The sequence below is a fragment of the Sciurus carolinensis genome, chromosome 7 (genome assembly GCF_902686445.1).
Source record: "Sciurus carolinensis chromosome 7, mSciCar1.2, whole genome shotgun sequence".
In the NCBI taxonomy this organism is placed as follows: Eukaryota; Metazoa; Chordata; class Mammalia; order Rodentia; family Sciuridae; genus Sciurus; species Sciurus carolinensis.
Genome location: NC_062219.1, coordinates 72,486,570 through 72,505,054, shown reverse-complemented (window position 1 = coordinate 72,505,054; position 18,485 = coordinate 72,486,570). Strand labels below are relative to the sequence as shown.

At 35.5% G+C, this 18,485-nt stretch overlaps 1 protein-coding gene across 1 annotated transcript in view; it reads right to left on the bottom strand.

The window, feature by feature from the left end:
* Positions 1-18,485, bottom strand: part of Mdn1 (midasin AAA ATPase 1) — a 163,787-nt gene that overhangs the window by 108,782 nt on the left and 36,520 nt on the right. The window contains 8 exon segments of the mRNA XM_047557902.1: positions 425-528; positions 1,325-1,536; positions 6,523-6,583; positions 7,181-7,329; positions 8,659-8,771; positions 10,193-10,288; positions 13,475-13,556; positions 14,206-14,399. Of these exon segments, the coding sequence (XP_047413858.1) occupies positions 425-528; positions 1,325-1,536; positions 6,523-6,583; positions 7,181-7,329; positions 8,659-8,771; positions 10,193-10,288; positions 13,475-13,556; positions 14,206-14,399 (1,011 nt within the window).

Here is an 18,485-nt window from a genome sequence, read left to right as displayed (position 1 = left end):
ACCGATCTTTCCCTATATAGACAAATGACACCAAATAGTAGAGCTGACCATGCCTTATAATAAAAAATGGGACATGGCATGGAAGCAAGTGGACTTCGATCCATCTCACGCACACTTTCACATTCCCAATGAGGCTGCAGCTGATCTCATCCTCAAACTTCTGCTCGTGTACACCCACTCCTGCCCACATACACACAGTAGAACACAGAGCACAATACTTGATCTCGACTGCCACTTTAAAAATAATAATTGTGCTCACCAAGACATTATTACCATTAGGGACATTTTTCAAAATCTCCCCCTGAATCATTATTTCATTCTTTTCTAAATTTTAAACACCAACACTAAAAACAACAACACAAAGAGAATATAAAATAGTAACATGCCACAAACCAACAGTTTCTTAAATATCTAAAGAAAATACCTCTACAAATGCAAATAACAGGGCATTTTCTGCCATTTTCATCTGTTGTTGGGCATGGTTGAGTCTAAGGCCAAAAGCTTCCCATTTCTCCTTTAGGAGTAACCCTAGAAGAGAATAAAGAATTTAACATACATTTTATTAGTTGTCATCAATATTGCTTACAGAGCTATTAAACATCTAAAAATCATACAATTAATGAAACACAAAAATTAAGCATCTTCGACAATAGTGTAAAAACCTACTTATTTATTTTTGAGTGTGGAGGAATTAAACTCAGGGGCACCCTTCATGGAGCAATTCCCCTTGCCCTTTTTATTTATTTATTTATTTTTGAGACAAGGTCATGCTAAGTTGCTGAGGTCAGCCTTGAACTTGTGATACTCTTGCCATAGCCTCCCAAGTCACTGGGATTACAGGCATGATACATCTCACCCTGATCAAAAGTGTAAAACACTAAATGGAAACATTTACAAAATGCTAACTTATGTACCAACCATTATGCAATTTAGCTGAATTTTACGCACATCTATATGTACACTGGTCAATTCACGTGTCCTTATAACAACCCTTTGAAGTAGCTGCTGTTATTACCATTTAATAGATGAGAAAGTATAGAGAAGCTATCAAAAGTTCCTTGGCTATGCAATTCAGCACTTTAGAAAACATGATATGCAAACAAATAAGCAGTGTTTGTACACTAGCATTATCAGCAATTTGTTTTTTGCAGCAATCATGCCTAGAAGCATGGCAGCAGCAACACTTCAAAATTTGTCATCTTTGCCAAAAGTCCTAGAAAGTTCCAATTTGCATTTCTTTATTTTTGCCCCATACTTTTCTTTTAGCTGTTAAATAAGCCTCAGTCGCATGCCTTCCCACCAGCAATCTGGGTCAGATTCTTACCAGTTTCACTCTCTTTTCCTTCCTTTTTAACAGCAGATTTATGTACATGCTGCATTAGTCTCAGAAGGTCATGCCACCGTTTTTGCCTGTAACAGGTCTGAATGTGTCCCAAGAAAGTAAAGTTTTGTTTTTTGGAAAACGTTTGGGCAAAGAGCTCCTCAAATGCTTCTCGTAGGGGTAGCCAAATGAGTTTATGGTCCACTGGCTTGTAACTGAAACAAAAAAAGGTAAATGTGATTCACAAACTTCTAAAGCTAATAGAAATTAAAAAGTACAGATCAGAATAATCAGAACCAGAACTACAACCAAAATATTAAAATCTATGTCAAAGTTTTAAATAATAATCTAGTCTTTCATTCCAAGCATTTGAAGGATTTCTACTTGTTCAACAGTATTATAAAAAATTTCAAATTTCCAGTTAGACAATAAAAGATGCTATTTATTTTACTATCATGTTTAAATAAACGTGTAGAGGAATTAATGATGAATCATTTAAAACTGATCAAACATATCTCAAGACATTTTTGAAGAAAAACAACATATAAAATGTATACATTTAAATAAGAACTCAATTCTATGCATTCTCCATTGGGCAGGGGTTGTGATGATATTGCTCCTGATGGGAAAAAACTAGTAGGAGAGGGAAAGCATGGGGGGGTGAGTTTTATGATATTGTAATGGTTTATCACCATCCAAAGCTCAGTTTTTATTTCATAGTATTTAGATTCTTTCTTAGTCCTTAGTCCTTTTATTTCTCTGGCCAGAGAAAGAAATGAATTTAAGTTTCATTTAATATTACAGTGGAGAGCATAACAGGAAAAAAAGTCAGAAAACACTGTTTGTAGCTAATATATAAAAGTAGGCTTAGTAGAATTAAATGCTTCTAGAAAATCTGAAGCATATAATTTTCTGTAACCTAAGTACTACAATTCAAGGACAGTACGATAAATTTTATTTCTAAGAAAAATAATTTAGTTGAAAACTGAAAAAATGTCAAAATATATTAAAGAACAGTCAAACATAATTAGAGAACTCATAAATTACTATTTACTCATCACCTTATGAGGGAAAAATAATGAGATGAGTAAGACCCAAAGACCTGATACTGAGCACCTACACTAACAAGTCAGGTTGCAGAGAGAAAAAGTGTGGAAACTTCAAACTCATTTCTACTTACCCATAAGCACTAACATATTGATAAAGGCATTTCTTTACTGCATTTATTCAACAAAAATTTACCGAGCACCTATGTATGTGTTAGGCACCGAGTCAACAAGACCTACAAGGTCCTGCCCCTATTAATTTACAATCTAATAAGGGAAAAAAAGAAATAAATCTACTATAAACTATCAAGCAGTAGTTTAATTGCTATGAATAACAATTAAGTAGGGCAAAAGGAAAGTAGGTGGTGAGGGTATTAATAACATAAGTATCAGTCAGGAAAGCTTTGTTGAAGAAGGGACATTTGAAAGACATCTAAATCAAACAAGGAAATAAGCTAAACAGATTATCTGTGGGTGGCATCAAACGCCACAGAGGAAATATCAAGTGTCTGTGGGAGTCAGAGGATATCACCAAAATGGAATAGCTAGCAAGGGTCTAGCTGATACAACATGGAAAAAGCACTTAAAGTTCAGCAGCAAAAGCATGGATGGAGATCATGTCAGAGAACTGCCAGTACCAGGTTAAAGGCCTTATAGTCCCCACCCCACTCCCTCTGCAAAGTCTTTGGGTTGTATTTTAAATGGAATGAGCAGTGGAGGGATTTGAGGAGGAGAGTAATATAATCTGATTATACTTCAAAGGATCATTTTAACTACCAGGTGGATACTGGATGTGGTAGACACAACTGTAATCCCAGGGACTTGGGAGGCTGAGGCAGGAGGATTGCAAGTTCAAAGTCAGCCTCAGCAATTTAGACCCTATGAAACTTAGCAAGACCCTGTCTCTAAATAAATGGAGAATGTGGCTGGGAATGTGGCTTAATGGTTAATCACCCCTGGGTTCAATCCATGACACAAAACAAACCACCAAACACCAAAAAAACTACCACATGGCAAAAGAGACCATAGGACGTTAGGAGTTGAAGCAAAGAAATAGACCAAAGCACAGGACCACACACAAGATGACTAACTAAAATGACAACAAGGGAAGTGGTGAGAAATGAAACAAAATATACATGTCATTTAAATAAAACTGCTAGTTTTGAAAACAATATAAATGGAATCCAAAGCTAAAAGAGGGAGCATTGTTATGGAAGAACACAGATTCTTACAAAACAAGACTATTTGAGTTTATATCCTGGATTCACTATTACCTTGAACAAGTGACAATTATCTCTTTTCCTCAGTTCCCTTATGTGTAAAGGGAGAAAAACAAGTCTGTGCCTCACACCTGTTAAGAAAGTCAATTAATATAGATAGAGGACTCAAAATAGTGCCTGGCATATGATGAGTGCCACAAAGAGTTAGTTGTTTATTACTAATATTAATCAAGTACTGCTATTACTGTCTATCAAATTTATGAAAGACATGACTTAATAAAAATTAGACTGAGTTCCTTAAAAGAAAAGTTTATTTAAAGTTGACCATAGTTGCTAAAGCACAGTTAAGTCAATATGATTCAATTAATGAAAAAATGGGCCTGTGGATGTAAGTCAATGGGAGAGCACATACTTAGCATGCATGAAACCCTGGTATTAGATTAAGCCCCAGCACTCAAAAGAAGAGAACAGAACAGAAAAAGCATACAGCCCAGAAAAAGAAAAAATTGAGAACCCCAAATTAACCATAACACACATATTTAACGGAAACAAAACTGATACCAGGGAAAACACCAAGGAAACACAACACAAACTATTATACAGCTAAGTTTTCTTTGCTAAAGTAAAATGTCTTTATCAGAAAATGTGCCTTAGAAGCAACTTCAAAGTCAAGAAGGACACGGGTCCAGGACAACTGCTCCCATGGTAAATAAATCAGCAACCTATTGTATTCATTAGAACTATATAGAGGAGGTCATTTGAAGCTGGGCATCAGGGCAAACACCTATAATCCCAGTGACTTCAAAGGTTGAGGCAGGAGGATCACTTGAGGCCAGCCTCATCAATTAGTAGGATCCTGTCTCAAAATTTAAAAAAGATTAAAAAGGACTGGGGATATAGCTCAGGGAAAGTACTACTATAGTTTAATCCCCAGTACCTGCCCCTCCCCTGCAAAATCGGTTCACTTGAAAATGGCTAGAACTAAAGAAAATGACTCTTCAAAATAAAAAACAGAAAATGTGAAAGAGATACAAAACAGTATATGCTAAGTAATAAAAAATAAATCATAAATGGTATTTCTTCATTTCATGGTCAGGTTCTAAGTTTACTGTGTTTCTGCCCCCTATGTAGTTAGTTCCTTTTAACAATGGTTCCATGGGTGGAAAGGAAATGTGGTTGGCCATTTTCATTCTATTTCTATGATCTTTTGATTTCCCTCAATCTTTTTTTTTCTTTTCTCTTCATTGCCAACTTCTCTGAAGAGAACCTTCCTTCTTTGCACATTAGTTTTTCCCTCAGAGGCTGCCTTCTCTCGAGCCCCTTCCCTATGCTGTATATTTTTCTATTTATTGCCAGACTTTTTTGTTCTAGAATGATTTTATCTGCTACACCTAAGTTCTCTGTCCCTCTTTCATGGGGTCTCTTAAGCTGCACCCATCTCAAACCCTGTTGGAATTTGGTTTCTCAAATCACATAGGTAATGAGAAAGATCTATGTACTGCCTGCCAGAAGTCCACTTTAAAGACAAAAAGTAAGTTAAAAATTAAATGAAAAGGCTAGGGTGTAGCTCAGTAATATAGTGCTTGCCCAGCATGTGCAAGATCTATATACTGCCCCGACCAATTGAAAATCAAATGAAGGAAAAAAAAAAAAAAAAAAACCCATGCTAACACTTATCAAAAGCAAGGGGTGATATACACTAACAGTGACAGGAAGGCAATTTTCAGTAATGGAAATAGTTTCGTGCCATTAAAGACCTTAATTTTATATAGTCTTTACTTATAATAATAATTTTTTTTAAAAAATCAATCCAAAGGATGCACATTTGTAAACCAAAACAATTACATCCATAAATATCTTCTATTCCCAACAAAATACTTGATATATGCTAGATATATTTAAATATACATATAATTTAAATATAAATTATAAAAGAAACAGAACTAACCACACACCCTAGGAATAGGAATATCACCCTTTTCTGGCCTGTCTCCTTGCCTTCTCCCAAAATTTGTTTTCCATTTCTTGCCTTTTCTAAAATGACTTTTGATCTTCCCATCTTACACAAAATGATTCTTAAGGGAGTCACCTAACCACCTACACTATGATATGTATTACAAGATTTGATTTATGCTACTTCTACTAATTTGAGAATACAGAAAACAAGGGAAATTTTCAACAATACAAAAATTGAGGAGTATGTAAAGTTTTTTTTGGGCAACTGATGCTAATCTACTCACAAGGAAAACTGGATATATTTTAGTCACCAATTTGAATATATTCTAGTCACCAAAACAAAATTCTAGTTAATTATCTGTTAGTTATAAATCTTTTGTAATATCAACTGCATCAGGGCACAAATGGGTTCCTGTGTATTCAATACATTTAAAATAACTTGAAATGACTGATAGAATACTATAAATTCTTAGAAGAAAAGATGAATTTGTCTGTGTTTGATTACTCTAAGATTAATGCCATTTGTGTTAGGAATACCTAAAAGTAGGAAATTACTGAAGACATATATAGATTCAAAAAATAAACAAACAGCATAGATATGCCTGCTTAAATATAAAAGACCTGAAGAAATGTCTTTGTAGAGTGAAGGTAAAATCTTCATAAAGGTTCTTAAAACCTATGCTTTAGTTCAACTTACTATACACACAAACATAGCTGATTACATACTTGTCTTGTTTGTCCTCCCTTTTCCCTTCCAGAGTATCATCTTTGAGAAGAAGGACCTCAATTGTTCTTGAAGAAAATCACCTACATACCCAAGAGCCTCTCAATAAATTCTAATAAGTACCCTGCTGGGGTGCAGCAAGGGGTGCTAGTCTTTGCAATATTTTCCCTAGGCTGCCTGAGCTTAGTAAGAGAATAGTGTTTCTTACCTCAGCAGTAAACACAAAACATGAAAAAAATTTCAAATCACACTTACCCTCCAAGCAAGTCTGCAGTGTCACTCTGCTGATTCATGTTGACAACCCTCAAACGGTGGCCTTTAAAAAAGAAAGGGGAAAAGAATTATTCCAAACATTTAAATGCTGATTAATATTCAGTATACATCTTAAGGATGTAGGGACATAGAACAGGGCAAATCTTTAATATGCATTTCCTCGGATCTTCTCATTTTACTTCAGGGTTCACAAAACTTAAAAATTTTCTCACATCCCCATATAGATACAAAAGAATCACATTCACTGTAGCATTATTGTTGAAGCATCTGATAACTGTATAATAGGAAAAGACCCTTCAGTAAGTCAAGATCTACAAACTAGGACTAAATAAAATGTCCATAATGTATAATTATTTGGCCATTAGAAGTAAAATTTTAAAAAAATATTTTACGTCCAATTTACTAACTGCAATATGTAGGGCACAATTCCATCTGTATCAAAACAATATCTATATGTATTTGCACAGCATAAATCAATCCAATCAGTTAATAGTGGTTATTTCTAGGTAAAGAACACATGTGAAGTAAGGTCACCTTTTAAACTCTAGTAATCTTTAGACTTACTGTTTAAAAACAAAACAAAAAAACAAAGGAGTTAGTGTAAAATGTCCGAGGGTAGTCACTTCCCTCTAGGAGTTACCTGTAATGTGAGCCAAGTATTGGACAGTAGAGGTTTTGCCAGTCCCAGTCTCTCCCACCAGCAGCACGGGCTCCCCTTTGCTGACACACACTGCGAGCTGTTCAATGAGAACAGAGGATGGCCGTGTAGCAGCAAAAGTGAACTTTTCTCTAGGAATGGGGAGAAGAAGTTTAAAGGTCAGCCTGGGTATATACATCAGTGATAGAGCACTTGACCAACATGAGCTTGGATTTGATCCCTAATGATGAAGATAACCATAAAAAAAAAAAAAAAAAAAAAGTCAGCCTCCAAGCTTTTCTAACTGTTGAAAGGAACTACATTTCCCAGGCTTAACAAACAGGAATGAGGAAGTAGCCCTAAGTAACTATCTTCATGCTATACCAAATATTCCTACAACATATCAATTATAAAATTTATCTGCTCTGCAAACACTAACAAGTCATGCACCTGGGTAAGATGCTAGGCTCTAGAAATTCAAAGCATCCAGAAGACACTATCTACATTTGTCTTGAACAAATGATTTAACCTGCTTTAGCCTCAGTATCCTCACCTATAAAATGTTTATGATATTACTCAATTACAATGGGTGTAATAGTCTTTCCCCAAAATTCTGTCTACCCAGAATGTGTGGGACTTTATTTTGAAATAGGGTATTTGCAGATTAAACCAAGTTAAGATGAGGTCATACTCCTTAGGATGGACATTAAATTCCACAGCTGGTGACTTTGTAAAAAGAGATCTGGAGACAGAAACACAGGGGAGAGAAGGCCATGTGACAATGAAGACAGAAATTGGAGGGACACAGACCAAGGAACACAAAGACTGCTAAGAGCCAAAATCATTCAGAAATTAGCAAAAAATTATTCTGCCCTAGATCTTTCAGAGGGAACATGACCCTGTTGACAACTTGACTTCGGTCTTCTAACCTCCAGAACTGTAAGAATAATGTCTGTTCTTTAAAGTCACCAAATTTATTGTCATTGTTAAGGCAGTCCCAGGACACCAACATACTAATTTATAGGACTATTACAACTATATGAAAAAACAAATGCAAAGCACTTAGTATAGGGCTGGGGATATAGCTCAGTTGGTAGAGTGCTTGCCTCAAAGCACTTAGTATAATGTCAGACATACATTAAGTTTATAATAAATATTACCTAGCTCAGAATCTAATTATAATCCCAGTCCTCAAAGAATTTACAGACTAATGCCAAAGTCTGACTTCTAGTTGAGCCCTACTTCACTAAATATATTACTCAGAGAAAAAACCAAGGATCATCTTTGCTAGTTCCACATCTCTAATGATCTTCATTGCCTTCTATTAACATCCAGTTTCACAGAACATACTTTGGATAAACACTGTTCCTTACCACATAGCATGCTGGCAAAACGACAGTTCAGGTCCACGTTTTGCTCAAAGGGCAATACTAGACTTTCTATTAATTCTTGATGACCACACAGTTTAGAACTCCACTTACCTTTGCACGTGAACAGCCTCACTTTGTTTCCGAAGAAGACGTACTCGGCCTACTTGCACATCTAGTTCATTGATCAAAATTTCTGGTTTATAAAGTTGACAGAAAAATTCAACCTGTGGTAGGGAAAGACTTCAACTGAGTAAGAATCTGCATGCTCTTTAACATTTCCTTATCCATAGAGGTTCACTGTGACCCTCTAATGAGCCTTCTACTAAGGAACACTCTCTCTTCCAAGATAGGCATGTTAGCTTTTAATCAAGGTTGGTTTTTCCTTATTTTCCAAGTTTCTAATGTATTTTAAAAAACATTGATCATATTTCCATAAATGATCCTTTTTATTCATTTAAATAAACCTCTGCCTATATCCAAAGTGCACATTACTGACAGACATTTCCTAACAGAGTAAAAAGAAAACAAATTATTAAAAAGCCTCGACTCTTAACATACTTAAAAAAAAAAAAAATCAGTAGATTTCTCTTCAACCATGCTTTGCTTTAAACTTCTAACATGGTTTATCTGAATAGTCATAGCAGAAAAAGAAGCTATGGAAGATGCTTCTGATTGTCTAGCCATCCATCTCTTCCCTTGTTGATAACTCAAGTTGGATTTTGTCCAGGTTTCACAAAAGCAAAAAGGGGCAAGATGCTCAAGGAAGGTGAGCCCTCACCAACCAAAGAGAGTGAATAATGATCAGTCTAAGTCAATCTTGGTAGTTTCATTCCTTTGCCCACTAAGATTAGTATATGTATTAATTAAGCCCCCTTCAGTGGGGTATGCTATCACCCATAGCCCAAAACACCCCAACTACTTCCGAAGCTGAAGAAACATCTCCACTATTGTAGTTCCTTACATGAAGCATTTTAGAGTCATCATTAAAATGGGAATGCCAAATATCTGCTCAAGGTGAGCCCTAAACATTTCTACAGCCCCCAACACAACATTACCACTGTTGAAGAACTCTCTCCTCCAAAAACATATTTGTGTGTGTCTGGTGCTAGGGGTTGAACCCAGAGCCTTGTACATGCTAAGCACATGCTCTGCCCCAGAGTTACATTCCCAGTCCTTCAAAATTACATATTTGGATATAAAACAAGAATGATAAAATATTAGCAGTGTCAGTGATAAACCTAAGTAGTGGATACACAGGTATTCATTGGTACTATTCTGAACTTTTCTGACATTGGAAGACATTAATAATAAAAGATGGGGGGGGGAGTCTCTAAGCTACAGACAAAGATGTTACTAACACAGAGTTCCAGTTCTAAACCTCTAACCCAGAGAATGGTCAGTAAAACTCTGGAGAATAATGTATACATGTGATACTGGGCATGAGGAAACTGAAAGAATGTATAACTAACTTGCAGGGGATTTAGGGAATGTTGGAAGTTTTAGGTCCATGAAAGACAGTAATGACACCAACATTCACAGAGGAGTCAACATTGCAAAAGTTATCCCAGGCATTGACCAGAAACCAGTAAGCAAGTTAAATACCTCAGTCTTCTTTCAATAGGAAAGTAAAAATAGCACAAAGTACCTTTTTCTTAGAAATGTTCAATTTACTTCCAATAACTTCTGCCATTTTCAGTTTGCTCATACGCTCAGACAGCATTGCTGTGAAACAATCCAGAGCCTATTAAAATAACCAAGGCAAATGCCAACTGATTAATGTCAACTGATTAAAAAAAAAAAAAAAAAAAAAAAAAACATGAATCACAGAACATCCTATCCTGACCTCGAGAGGGAGGAAAATATAATCCAGGAGGAATACTGACACAATACTGAAAGGGGTATAAATCTAAACATAGGACTTTACCTAATAGAAATCAGGGTGTTATTAATGAATTTCTGCAAAATCAGAAACAAACAAAAATTAACTCACTTTGAAAATCCTAACTTCATGAGAAGAGCAATTTATTGTTAATTATTAGGTATATGGTTCATGGGAGAAACGACTCTCAGACGGTGCTAACACACCACCAAAAGCTTGCTTTCTAGCTGTAAGGGGAAAAGCTTGGTATGCAATGGAGGAACCACAGGCTCATTATCCTAATCCACTACTCAATTTTAGCATCCACCAGTAGGCCAACCAGATATGTCTTCTTGTGTAATGGAACAAAGTACCACCAAATAGATTATAACCCCCCCAAATTGAAATTGAATATTCACATCAAGCATTTCATTTAACTTCCATTTACAGGAAACACAAAAAATAAAATAAGATAAAGGACAATTTGAATCCACATGGCATAATAAAGAATATATCTATCTTGTCTTTGTTCCCAATTCTTAGCACAAAGCTTCAAATAATACTCATGGAATCACCCAGGTGATATGTGTTGCTATTATTCCCAAGCCACTTTGGGTCACACCTGAGTTTATGCTAACAGCAATGACTCACAGTAGCCCTCTAAATTTTTTCAAGGGAGGGATTAGCCATGCCAGAAAGATCAAGTTCATGAATAGATGGTTGAAACTTTCACCCTATCCCCAACCTCTAAGAGAGGCAAAGGGATTGAAGACTGAGTTTAAACCCATGACCAATAATATTAAGCCCTCAAGTAAGCTATGGATAACCAAGGCTGAGGAGTTTCCCAGATGGTGAATATACTGATATACCAACCAGGAAGTGGTATACTCCTGGCTCATAAGAAGTTCCTGCATTGTAGGCCTCCCAATACTTACCCTTAGGGTCTCCCAGTTACCTGTTTCTGAGTTGTATCCTATATAATAAAAATATAATCAAAAACATACTATCTTAAGTGAGTTCTGTGAGTCTTTCTAGTAAATTAATGAAATGGAGGTGGGGGGTTATGAGAACCCCCAAATATAAATAGGTCATAAGTATGGGTGCTCTGCTCATAAACTCGCAGCTGGGATCTGAAGCAGGGACCATCTTACAGAGGACTAAATCCTAAACCTGTAGTGTATATACTCACTCTTGAGAAACATCAAAATTGGACTGAATTAATTCTAAGACACCAGTTGATGTCAGAATATAAAGCAAACACTTAAAGTCAGATGGTAAAACAATCTAAAAAAAGAAAACAATAGCCTGATGTTTTCAAAAGGGTGTGCGTTTAAAGGGAACTCTCATAATAAGAGTTATTAAGCTTCAAACCCTAGCACTATACACACACACACATATATAAATATGTATATATAAATAAAAGGACACACGTTATGGTGATAACAGTGCCAGGGAATCTCTAGATGGGGGAATATTTTTATTATCATCTTTGCTTTACTGTATTTTCCCATTTTTGACAGTACATGTATATTTTTTATATTAATTATCTATATACAAGAGTTCATAGCAGCATTATTCACAATAGCTAAAAGGTGGAAACAACACAAATGTCCATCAACAGATAAATGGTAAAACGGAATGCTCTATGAATACAACAGAGTATTCCACCTTAAAGAATGAAGCACTGATTCTTCAAGGTAAGATATAGATTAAGCATGAAAATATGCCAAGCAAAGTTAGATACGAAAGGATACATATTGTATGGTTCTATTTATATGAACAGCCCAGAATTATCAAATCTATAAAGACAAGGTAGATTACCCCTCCTGGGGGATGGAGAAAGGAAGATATAGGAATAACAGAAAATTGAAGTATATACTTTGTGCAGAACATATCTCAATAATGTAGTTTTGTGTGTTTTTTTGTTTGTTTGTTTGTTTTTTAAAGAGATGTGTTCTCACTATGTTGCCCAGGCTGGTCCCAAACTCCTGGGTCCAAGAGATTTTCCTGTCTCAGTCTCCCAAGTAGCTGGAACTGTATGGTCCACTGCAAACAATTAATGAAGTGGCTTTATACAGGCACACAGTAACATTTTACAATAGAAAATAAATAAGATGAATCCTACCAATGCCTCAATTTATTAGAAAAGTATGAAACAGTTATTTGTAAGAATGAAAAATGGAGAAAAATGGAGAATTCACTCACTGGAAAACGAACGACAAGAACAGACTGCCACACAGCATTTCAGGGTTCAGTGTGGCTTGAGGGTAACTCCTAAGGAGATTTCCTTCTATTCAAAAAAACTTCACTACGTACAAAAAGACAGCCTAAGCCAAATTGGGTTGCCGTTCTCATCCTCAATCCCAGCTGTCAGAAACCAGTAAAATCAAAATTGGTCAATGTTATGAGAGCCCACAGACAGGCAGCATCATTTTTATTCTTAAGCAGGAGGGAATAAAACCTACTTTGTTCTTATGGAATCTGGTAGAGCTACACTTCAATAGGTCTTCCCTCTAACAAAACATACATATTTTTTTAACCACAGTTATACTTTGTAATTCCCACATTTTCCCCTGTACTAAAGATAAAAACTCCCACTGAGGCAAGTGGAAGAACCAGATGAACACAAAATTTATCCGAAAGACTTGAGAAATTATGCAACATACATAATACATATCTTAGAAACACTTCACATTTTACCACATCACCTTACCATTACTTAGAAGTTTACTTTTCATTTCACCTTTTAATTTCACTATCTCAAACCATTCTTCTTTTGAAATTAGTAACAAGTTGTCTTAAAAATTACGAAACATTTATTGTGCCCAACTAAGTTTTCTGTTTTGTTAGCAGTGCTGGGGATTAGCCCCAGGGCTAGCATGGTAGAAAGCCCTCTACTCCTGAGTCCTCGATTATTGTTAAAGCAATTTTAGTTTCACTTTTAACTAGCTAAGGATAATGAACCATGCCAAACCAAAGAAACTCTGACAGCAATCAAGAGACAGAAAAAAAATCAATAGTTGTATAGAGGAGAACAAGGAGACAACCAACAGGAAGACTTTATCTTACCTCTTGAAAAATATTTAACGATGCCGATGAAGACGAACTGTCAAAGGTATGAGCAATCCTATTACACCAATTCAGTAGATCCCTTAAAAAAAAAAAAAGACTAAGAAAGAAAAGATCATAGACCAGAGACATCAGAGTTTATTTAGCCCACTTACGTTTAAGGACACCTGACAACTGAGTCCCATTTTTCTCTTCTAATGTAGAGAAAAAAGCATGAGAGGTGAGACCTTATCCCTATTAGGATGTGACCTATCACTCATTTCCCCCCATCCATCCAGACAAGAATAAAGGAAGGAAGCAACTAACTCTAATTAAAATGAGGGAAATTGTCCATTCCTAACTCCCACTTCTCAAAGTGGCAAGTCCAACACCGAGAGAGGAGAGCTAGGTATAGAACTCATCATATGGAGAAAAATCCAAGGTAGCTAATTTAAGGTCCCACATGTCAGCAAAAGAAATTCAGTTAAAGAGTTATGTTAATAGCTATTGTCAAGTTTGTTCTTAAAAGTTATTTTTTAAAGGTAAAAATAATACATTTATCAGGTCTTCCCAAGAGTACCTATAGATCTGAAAAAGATCTGACCTCATGAAGCAACCCAGAAATTTAATTTTCAAACTCAATGTCATTCATAACCACTTAGTTCCATTTGGTAAGAGCTTCTGGGGGAAGTTGTTTTAAAAATATCAACTTGAAAAAAAAAGTCAACTCAAGGAAGTGTCAAGTCCAGTACCTTAGAGACAATTCTCTTCCCTCAAGGATAGGTCTTTTGTTTTCTCTTCTGGCTTCTGAAACTTCCTCAGCTGCCTGTTCACCTCCAATATAATCATCACTTGAAGAGTGATGTTTTTCTCCAGTAAGCTCAATATAAATGTCAAGCAGGTGATTAGCAGCTTCTAACAGGCTGGGATATCTGCTCTGAAGAACCTGACAGAAGGAAGGAAAAAGTAAAGAAAATTTAGCAGGAAGCATAGTACTTTTTAAAAGTACACATAGGGCTGGGTGCAGTGATGCATATTTTTAATCCCTGAGACTCAGGAAGGTGAGGCAGAATCACAATTTAAAGGCCAGCCTCAGCAACTTAGTAAGGTCCTAACCATCTTAATGAGACCCTGACTCAAAACAAAAAATTATAAAAGGTCTGGGGGACACAGCTCTGTGATAATGCGCCTCTGGGGTCCATCCCCAGTACCAAAAAATAAATAAACAATAGTACACATAGGACTCAGTGGTAGAGTACTTACCTAGCATGACTAAAGCCTTAGGTTTAATTCCCAGTACCACAAAAATAAAATAAAATAAAATGTGCACATACACTGTTGACATTAGTCAACCAAAAAGCAGATTTCTCTATGAAATTTGTCATCTTTACCAAGCATAAAAATTTAAACCCTTACCTGCCCCTGGTCCCACCTGCACACCCTGGTCACATGCCATGACTTTTTTTCCTACTTCAAACTCAGTTATCTGGCAATCTCACCACTATAACACAGCTTTCAGGGTTGAAGTTACATGGTAAAAGGCTCTCCAAGCAACCAAAACATATCATGTAGGCTGGGGATGTAGTTCAGTGACAGAACAATATATTAATTGCCAAACAATGCCACCCCCCCCAAAAAAAAAGTATCCAAGGAATTTACTTAATAAAGAATTCTTCAAGAACTATTTACTGTGGTTCCAAATAATTCTAGTAAGGTTCATTACATAATTTCTCAGTCAAAAGTAAATTAGAAGCAGCTATGAGGAAACAGAAAAAGTCGGCCACAATGAAAGACAATAACGCTGCGTGCTGATAAAAGGTAATGGAATTTAAAAGAGAGAATTCATAATGCAAAAGATCTGGTCTTATTCACTTCAATAGCTACTGAGAATTTACTGTAGCATTATATTTGGTATTTATAATATTAACTCCAAGAATTTATGTTGATACGAAATAGTCAAGTCTGTTTGAGAAGGCAGGGAACTAATTATACATTTGAAATACTAACCAACCAATACATTTAATTAGCTTGAGAAGAACATTGTGAATTCAATTTGTGTATGTTTAATATCCACATATTTACAAAGGATATAGAACTGAAGGTCTAACAATGTCATTTCATGTGGATATATATCATATCATGAGGTAGATATTATAGATTTTATTTCTTCATATACACACACACACAAACATTTTTTTATTTGGCAGTACTGGAGACGGAACCTAGGGCCTCAAGCATGCTAGGCAAGCAATTTATCACTGAGGGACATACCCAATCCCTTTCTTTGAATTTTACTTTAAGACAGGATCTTGCTAAATTGCCCAGGCTGACCTCAAACCTGCAATCCTCCTACTTTAGCTTCCTGAGTAGGTGGGATTATAGGTGTGCACCACTAATGCCTAGCTAGCTCTTTGTGTTTTTTACTAAAGAATTTTACAATAAACATTGACAATATAAATTTCAAATGTAGTAAAAAAATAAAAAATAGAAGGGATTAATGAAATCAGTGATTTCAGTTTCAAGTATTTTTCAAATATAGAATATATATTTTTGTTTATGGAGGGAAAATTTACAAAATTTATCATATATTTGGGCATAAGAAATTTTTATATTGGGCTGGGGTTGTGGTTCAGTGGTACAGCACTTGTCTGGCACATGTGAGGCATTGGGTTTGATTCTCAGCACCATACACAAATAAATAAATTAAATAAAGGTCCACTGATAACTAAAAAAAATATTTTAAAAAAAGTCATTTTATTTTCATACGTTAGGTTATGATTCATACACAGATTCCTTCTGTTATGTGTATAATTTTTACAAATATATATAATCATGTAACCAACATCACAAACAAAATATAGACAAGTTCTATCACTTCCCAAACAGAGTTTCCTTTTACCCCTTATAACCAATCCCTTCTACACATCCTACTCCTAAAAATAATGCATCAGATTCCCATCCCTATGGTTTTGTCTTTCAAATACTATATACGTGGAATCATACAGGATGTAGTCTGTAATTTGGTTTCTCTTACTTAGCATGATTTTGAGATTCATGTAGGTATTACTGCATGTATCATAAGTGGCTCAGTTCATTCCATTTTTAATGCCAAGAAGGAAATCCTTTATATGATTGTGTTATAATCAGGGAAAAAAAAAAAAAAGGAGCTAATTTTACTTGGGGAAAAAAAAAACTTGGTCAGAGTCTGGGGATATAGCACAAAAAAAAAAAAAAAAGAAACAACAACAAAAGACAACTTAAAGACAACTTTATGAAGGAAGTTTAACACTTAAGCAAAGGCTTGGCTATTTGGAAAAAGGTTTGGAATAAAAAAGATTTTTATGTACTCGGGTTCCATAGCCCCCCAAAACCTTTTATTATTATAATAAATGTCAAAAATGAAACATAATATCACACTTAAGAAGTAATCTTATATGAACAGTTCTATTATCAATTTGATATTGTGGAAGTTCTTTCCTTTAATAAGCATTTATTAAGTATCTATGTTTTTTTTTTTTTTAATCAGACACTATTCCAAGGGTGGGAAATTAAAATAAGTAAGGGATGGAGTCCACCCTCAAGGAGTCCTGCTTCTGCTGGCTGGAGAAGCAGATGTGCAAAGAATCAAATTTGCAGCATAAAAGACAACACAGTCAGCACTACTTTGTAGACCCATGAAGGTTTCAGGAGGAAGTGAGATTTCAGGAGGAAGTGAGACTGTCAGAGGTCACAAGCTGCTACTGGTACAGGGACCAGAGAAAGCAGGATATTAAAGACTTAAGTGAATGAATGAATACACCCATAAAAGAAAGAGCTGCATTATAACAGAGTATACAATAAACACAGCACTACTATGTGTCAAGGGCTTGCTAAATACTGAGGACAAAAAAGTGAGTGAGTTATTGGAGGAGCTTATAATTGGGCAGGGAGGGTACATCAGACAGACATCTAGAGAAATCTAGATGAGACCAGAAATCTAGAGAGATATGAAAGTCATGACTACAAAACAGACTGTATGCTGAGAAAAATCACATTGCCAAGGAAAGGCTACTTAGACATTCAAATGATGATCAACCTTTCCTTAGTAATATGGTGAAGTAGATATCCTGAGGACACCTCTGCTAATAAACACCTAAAATGCTGGGGAGAAATATTTGAGATTGTGCATGATTAACAATGGCAGAGCACTTGCCTACCATAGGTTCTGGGTTCAATCTCCAGCACCAACAACAAAAAAGGTTGTCTGAAAACGTTTTCTTCTATTTATCTATAAACTAACACCAAGAAAAAGCAAAACACCCTTTCTATACCTGAATGACCAGTGATAATGCTTTATTCTACCCTTCATGATGAAATGTTGGGAAACAGGAAGCTTTCAAGCGAGGAGGTGGGTACAGGAGAGATGGGAGGTGAGCATTATAAAGCGAGGAGTACCTCTTAATGATCTGGGATAACCAGCAATCCTACAAACTGAATCAATGCACAAAACCCATAAAATAATTCACCTCAATTCTTACTGATGCCCATGATGATTGTGAAAGACATTAGTTATAAACACTTAACAAAAAAATCTTGTGGGGAAAATTTAAATATGACCTAATGGTCTAAGAATTAAATAATACAGAGAAATTACTGTTCAGGTCACTGGGTATAATGATGTCATTGTGGTTATATATTTACAGTTTTAGAAATTCATGCTGAATTTAGGGGTAAAATGTTAGGAGATTTACTTTCAAATGTATCAGTCAAGAAAAAATAATCCATAAAGCAAATAGAGTAAAAATGTTAGCACATATAGTGTTAAATTTAGGTTGATAACTGCTTTGGTGTTTCATCATACAGGTCAAATAGGCCAAATGTCCCTTATCCAAAATGCTTGGAACCAGAAATGCTGCAGATTTCAGCTTTTTTTTAAAGGTTCTGGAATATTTGCATATACTAACAAGGTATTTTGGAGAGAGGACCCAAGTCTAAACACAAATTCTCATGCTTCATACACACCTTAAAGTAATTTTATGCAGTATCTTTAGTG